Source organism: Lineus longissimus, chromosome 11 (assembly GCF_910592395.1).
Source record: "Lineus longissimus chromosome 11, tnLinLong1.2, whole genome shotgun sequence".
Taxonomy (NCBI): domain Eukaryota; kingdom Metazoa; phylum Nemertea; class Pilidiophora; order Heteronemertea; family Lineidae; genus Lineus; species Lineus longissimus.
Window position 1 is genome coordinate 1826266 of NC_088318.1, and position 5835 is coordinate 1832100.

The following is a 5835-nucleotide window of genomic DNA, read 5'->3' on the forward strand; positions in this document are numbered from 1 at the left end:
TTTGACAAGAACAACAATTGGTTGAAGGTTGTGTTTTCTCGAAATAGAAACAAATACCTTGAATACAACCTCTTACATCCGGATACATCATCCATGCTAATAAGCTGAGTCTTTACAAAGGCGGGAGTAGGGGGAGGGGGGCACGATGTCAGGTTGAGGTTAGAGATGAAGATCAGTGGTACTGATTCGTTCATACTCAGTCTGATTATGTTCTATTCCTCCTGCAGGTGCCCACCGATCTGAGGGTGAATGATGTCAAGTTAAAGGTGGATATGATGATTGATGGCACCAATGTGAAGAATGAGACTGCCCTCGAGATTGACAGGAAATCCATGTCGATCTTTATTCAGACTGACAAGGCCAAATATAAGCCCCAGGATACATGTAGGTATCAAGAGTAAGGTTGAAGACCTTTCACAATCTGAGACAGATCTGTCTAACATTGTGGCATGCTTTTGCCATCTAGTAGATACTTGATAATCTTAGTATTTACTCATCTCCAAGATTTCCATTCGATCATGCATTGCATGTACACTCAATAAACCAGGTTGATGGCATGGAACTATGTCATCGGATTATCAAACTCGATACTCCAAGTCAGAAATGTGAATACATTCGTTTTCTTTCAGTGAAATTCCGAATCTTTGCTACCGATGAAAACTTGATGCCTGTTCTGAAACCATTGGATATCGTTCTGAAGGTAAGAACCTGAAAGCCTACTGGTCATAAACTTCCCAGTTTTCAGCTAGCCAGGAGTACTTACATGTATCTACTTACTTCCCACAATATTGTGACCAAACGTGCTGTGCTAACAAGCGTTTTTTGTTGCTGCAACCTGCGATAATGTGCAGTATTTGCTTTGTCAACATTTCACCGTTCACAGTTTTTCTAGGCTGATAAATCCTTTTCTTTGATTTCCCAGGACCCAAAGAATGATGTGTTCCAGTGGTTGAATGTCACTGGAAAAGCTGAGAAAAATGGTAAGACTAATACAGATGTCCATGAGGCTGATTCTGGTTGGAGAGATATGTTAAATTCCAATGTCATAGACAAATTAACCAGACCCAGAATTAAAAAAAATTGATTCCAACAGCCCTTACCGGAGAGTGCTATGAAAATGTGTTGAGTATTATCTTTGTTGATATCTCTTGCTTGTCTTTTTTCGCAGGTGTACTGTCTTTGGAGTATATCATACCAGGGCTAGCTGAGCTAGGCGGTTGGTCAATCAATATCAAGAGTGGCGTAAGTATTTATACTCTTTGCTTGAAAAACCTTTGCTGGATCTTGTGCCTTGAAGTGTGAACGCTCTTGCGCCAGGCCAGTAACCGCAGAATAAAGTAGCGTAAAATAGAATTATCAGACACCGGTCAGGGGTTTGTAGGCTAAAAAGTTACTCACTAACCTTATTGGTGACATTTGTCCGTTGTGTGTTTAGTTTTTCTATTGCCTATTGTCAATTCACCTTTGAATTTCAACCATCAACTTAATGCTATGAACTTTATTTTACAGGATAACAGTAACAGCAAGAAGTTTACTGTAGAGAAATATGGTATGTAACCTCCGGGATAGCCTTTGCAATCCCTTTTAATCAGAGGATTGTCTATAACAAAGTTACGAAATTGAATGAAACGCGAGTGAAGTTATCAAATGTGTTGCAACTCCATGTAACATATCAATATTTTTGTTTCAGTCCTTCCTCGATTTGAAGTCAACATCAACACAGTGTCTTTGACTTCCGGTCAAACAGCCCGATCGTTCCTTATCGAGGGAAGCAAAGATAATCCGATTGAGATCAGTGCCAAGTAAGTTGTCACTGCTTCAACTTTCCTACTGTCATACACCATGCAAAACCAACCTCCCATAGTAGGCCTTTGGAACATTTTAAAGATACAAAGGCCTGCTGTAGGAAGATGTGCAAAACCCTCATTTCGTTGATACCGAAGAGATAGTCGTTTGGCAAATAAATCTGATTGGTGCCCACTGTTGAGATGCATGAAATTTGCCCCTCCAAACTTGAGTGAACGCAAATTTGAGACAGGAGACCCATTAGCACTGTTAGCCTGCACTTCATGAGGAAATGACAGAGTGCTAAAAAAGGCTGAATTGGCTGGGAAGATTTGTCAATATTTTGCTTCAAGTGACTTGCTCTTGGTGTTGTGATGAACAATTCTGGCAAAGTAAGTATTTTTAGATACTTTGGACTTTGACGTTGCAGATCAAATACAATACTTCTTTTAACGTCACATTTTCTGGGTGACATTACAAACTGAGTGTCATTTTCACATGAAAGGGACAAAGGCCATTGATCGGTAAGACCTATACTGTGACTTTCAACCCTCTTTGGCTGGCTCGAGTGGCGAGATGGCAGGCAGATTTTCTGAATACTAAACTCATTGATGTTTGTTTACTTTCTAGGTACACATTTGGTGAGAATGTAAACGGTGTTGCACATGTAACCATCAAGCATGTGTCTACTTACAACTGGGGCCCAAACAATAAAATCAAGGAGGACAAGTTTGTAAGTTACTGAAAACGTACTGCAGCCATTGGAATAAGTGGCTGAACGGAGCTTAGATTTTGATTATTTCATTTGAAGTAGACCATTGAGGTGAGACATTTAGTGCCACAGTATCGGTTACCAAGCCCAAATCTGTCATTCAAAAGAAAGAAAAATCACTTTGACGCTTATGCCACAATTTTCCAACAGAGTCCTTTGTCGAGAGATATATGGATTTTCCTGGCGCAAGGAATGTGATCTCCCCAAAGGCTGGAGTGATGTCACATTTCAAGGGATTGAAAAATGGATATTTCTATGATGGGAGATTCTATGTAAAATATGGTTGGTGGTAATCATCATCGTTTCTACATGTATGACCTTAACTTTTGCCTGTGTGCGAAGTTGCGAGATTGTATTTTGATGGTGTTCGATTGTGATTTCCTTGCATCCAAAATTGTCCGTGTGTGTGGATGAAGTCGCAGTCAGATGGCCGTGATAAGATCATTTAGAAATATTTTTCTTTTGATGACTTTCAGAAAGAGACATTGTCTGATGGAAAAGTGGTTCTAAAAGTCGATGTGGGTACTGGTATCGTCCACCTGTCTATCTTCGCAGAGGTGGTAGAGTCCGATACTGATGAGAAATTGAACAACTCAAGGGAGATAAAAGTCTATCGGTGGCCCTGTAAGTTAATGAAGATGGCATTGACACCAACTATTTACGTGCAAGGACTTACCTACAATGGCTATGTGAGTATTTCTATAAAGGGGTTACACATCCTCGAAACATAACTCAAGTGCAATCTAGCTTGGTTTTCAATGTAAAATACATCACGTCTCGTTTTGTCTGGATTTTCGAATCGTTGTCAAGTTTGAATGTATTGAACTGACAACTTTCTTTTCTTTGTTAAATTTGAGGTTTGTAATTGAAATCATCACTGTTGGGTCACAGTACTCGCTGGAGCTCAAATTCCACCGTAAACCGTCTTTCTCAATTTTCACCCGGAGACGTGCCAGTGCAGTGTTCATTCCCCAGGTGAAGCATCGCTGCGTTTTGATCTGCCCTCTTCATCATGAAATGGCATTCCAACAGTGGATTTCACCTTTGTGTGTTTCAGTTACAAGTGCAGTCATCCGATGGTACAACTTACCCTGACGATGTCGACATTACAATCAACTACAACTCCTGCTCCACGACATTTTATGGATATAGAAATTGCCAATCATCTAATAATACCAAGTATCAGTTGCCACAGCCGACCATGGTGAAGGGAGGGGGAGATGGAATTGTCCCGTTCAGTTTTGATACAAAACCTGGATTTGATGCATACAAAGTGACGGTGAGTATGTTGGTTTTTGTTTTGAACATGGACATCCTTTGATAGGTCATTCTCATCACATGAATGACATTCAAACATTTTTTCTCTGCCATTTTGTAGCATGTCATTTTACATAAAACACACCATAATTGGACGGAGAGTTAGCCTTAGCCATACCTTGGTACGACCACTGATACCTCACCATCAGTTCCTTATTTCAAAGAGGTATAAGCATTCGTTGAGGGCTGCAGGTGGCTGAAAGCACTGAGAAATAACTGTTCGGACTACTTTTTTCAGGCGACAGCTACTTGTACTAAAGAAGAGGTGTCCTACGAACTCAGCAAGTTCGAGACGCAAAACGCAAAACTTGGATTTTCTCTGAAGCTTGTTTCTGATTACGATGAAATTAAGGTGAGTTGAGACTTGATTCTCTTTCTAAACTGGGGAATCCATTTGTCAATTTATGCTTGTGACTGCAACGTGATGGTAAGACACATTGGAATTGCAGTCGTTATTTCTACTGGTGTATACTTTCAGTCATCCTGGCATTCATACACAATAAAACTATGACATACAATCTGTTCTCTGGACTCATATAAGTTGCGAGAACGGCATAAACATACTGAAGAAGCCACTGTGGACAATGTTGAATCTGTACAATCTCCAGTAATGCGATTCTCGTACTGTTATGTCGTTATTTCTTCTTACCAATACCCCTGGAGATACTGATGTGAATCAGCTCTGCAGTCAAAACTGCAGCTCCCAGTGGACTGGTGTTGCAAAATGTGACTGACCACCATCGGCACCCCCAAAGCCGAACTATTTGCAATTGTGGATACCCTGCTTTTAAGTTATTGTCTAAAACTTGGAGAACAGTCATGAAATCAACATCATAGTCATTTTGTGGGACGACATCCAGTTTGTTTCAGGGATTTCGAAATTCCAGTGACCGTGGAGACGCTATTCTCTTGGATTAGTGTAATAGCAGTTCATGTCTTGCTTGATAGATGGAGTAAGTGCTTGTCTCTCCTCGAACACGTTCTCTCTCTGTCAAGAAGGCTCTGAGGCCTATGAGGTGTACTGGTGTGACTCCTGTCTAAAAGATGCCTCTCTTGCTGAAGCTTGCACAATAACGTGTGCTTCTTTTTGCGTTAATCAATGAAACTATGAGTCTGTCTGTTGGTGGCTGAGATTGTACGATCAATAATGTGACAGCAGAGATAATGTGATGTGCCAAGCAAAAAGTGCTGGGATTTGTTCTACTCGCTCATTAGCGGCGGATAAATCTTTTTTTAAGCTAATTATTCTGACACGTCTCAATTGCAGTGTAGCATGCGTTTGCATGAAAGAAACATTTGCGCCTCAATTCCGAAAGCGGTCTAACTTTTTACGATTGAGATGCTATTTTGGAATCTACAGCGAAGAAAGTTTTTTTTAGTTTTGTGCAGACAACTTGTCATATTTTTGGTGTGATGGAATTGAAATTAAAATTGCACTGTTGACTCTCTGTACTAAAATTGTGAATGTCAGGCAGCGCTCAAATCCTGTTTGAAACATTCGGCTAAAGCACCACAGGTTTGAGCCTATATTTTGAGCTCCACCCTCCCGTCCTCGATTTTAGTACAGAGACCCCCCCATGGAGTTAATTCCTCAAGCTGTATTCAAGTTATAGTATTGGCAGATAAACAGAAGAACTGAATATACTGTAGACTCCTATGGACTACTCATCAGCCTTGCTTGGGCTACTCTCCTGCTTTTCTCCATTGACTGACTAAGCTCCTTTGGCACTGATGGAAGACAGTAAAGTACCACTATCCTGTTTGGTCAATGATACGTTGAACACGACATCAGGGGCAAGCTTCCGGAGCATTTCAAAAGGCCAAGGTCGTTTGCGCCTTCCACTCAGGATACGCAGGCCTGACTCGCAACAAGGGCCTACTTTTGCCAGGGCAGGTCACATGATGTTCCTCTTATGCTGATGCAGACAATGAAAACAAAGACGTGTTTATGAGATTATGTT

The 5835-nt window shown here is 40.8% G+C and overlaps 1 protein-coding gene across 8 annotated transcripts in view; it reads left to right on the plus strand.

The window, feature by feature from the left end:
- Nucleotides 1-5835, plus strand: part of LOC135496093 (CD109 antigen-like) — a 197293-nt gene that overhangs the window by 7163 nt on the left and 184295 nt on the right. For all 8 annotated transcript variants that reach the window (XM_064785224.1, XM_064785226.1, XM_064785221.1 and 5 more), the window contains exons 5-14: nt 228-384; nt 630-700; nt 923-980; nt 1169-1242; nt 1510-1549; nt 1691-1802; nt 2416-2518; nt 3034-3246; nt 3615-3836; nt 4113-4226. In XM_064785224.1, coding sequence (XP_064641294.1) covers nt 228-384; nt 630-700; nt 923-980; nt 1169-1242; nt 1510-1549; nt 1691-1802; nt 2416-2518; nt 3034-3246; nt 3615-3836; nt 4113-4226 — 1164 coding nt within the window. The remainder of the gene's footprint in view (nt 1-227; nt 385-629; nt 701-922; nt 981-1168; nt 1243-1509; nt 1550-1690; nt 1803-2415; nt 2519-3033; nt 3247-3614; nt 3837-4112; nt 4227-5835) is intronic.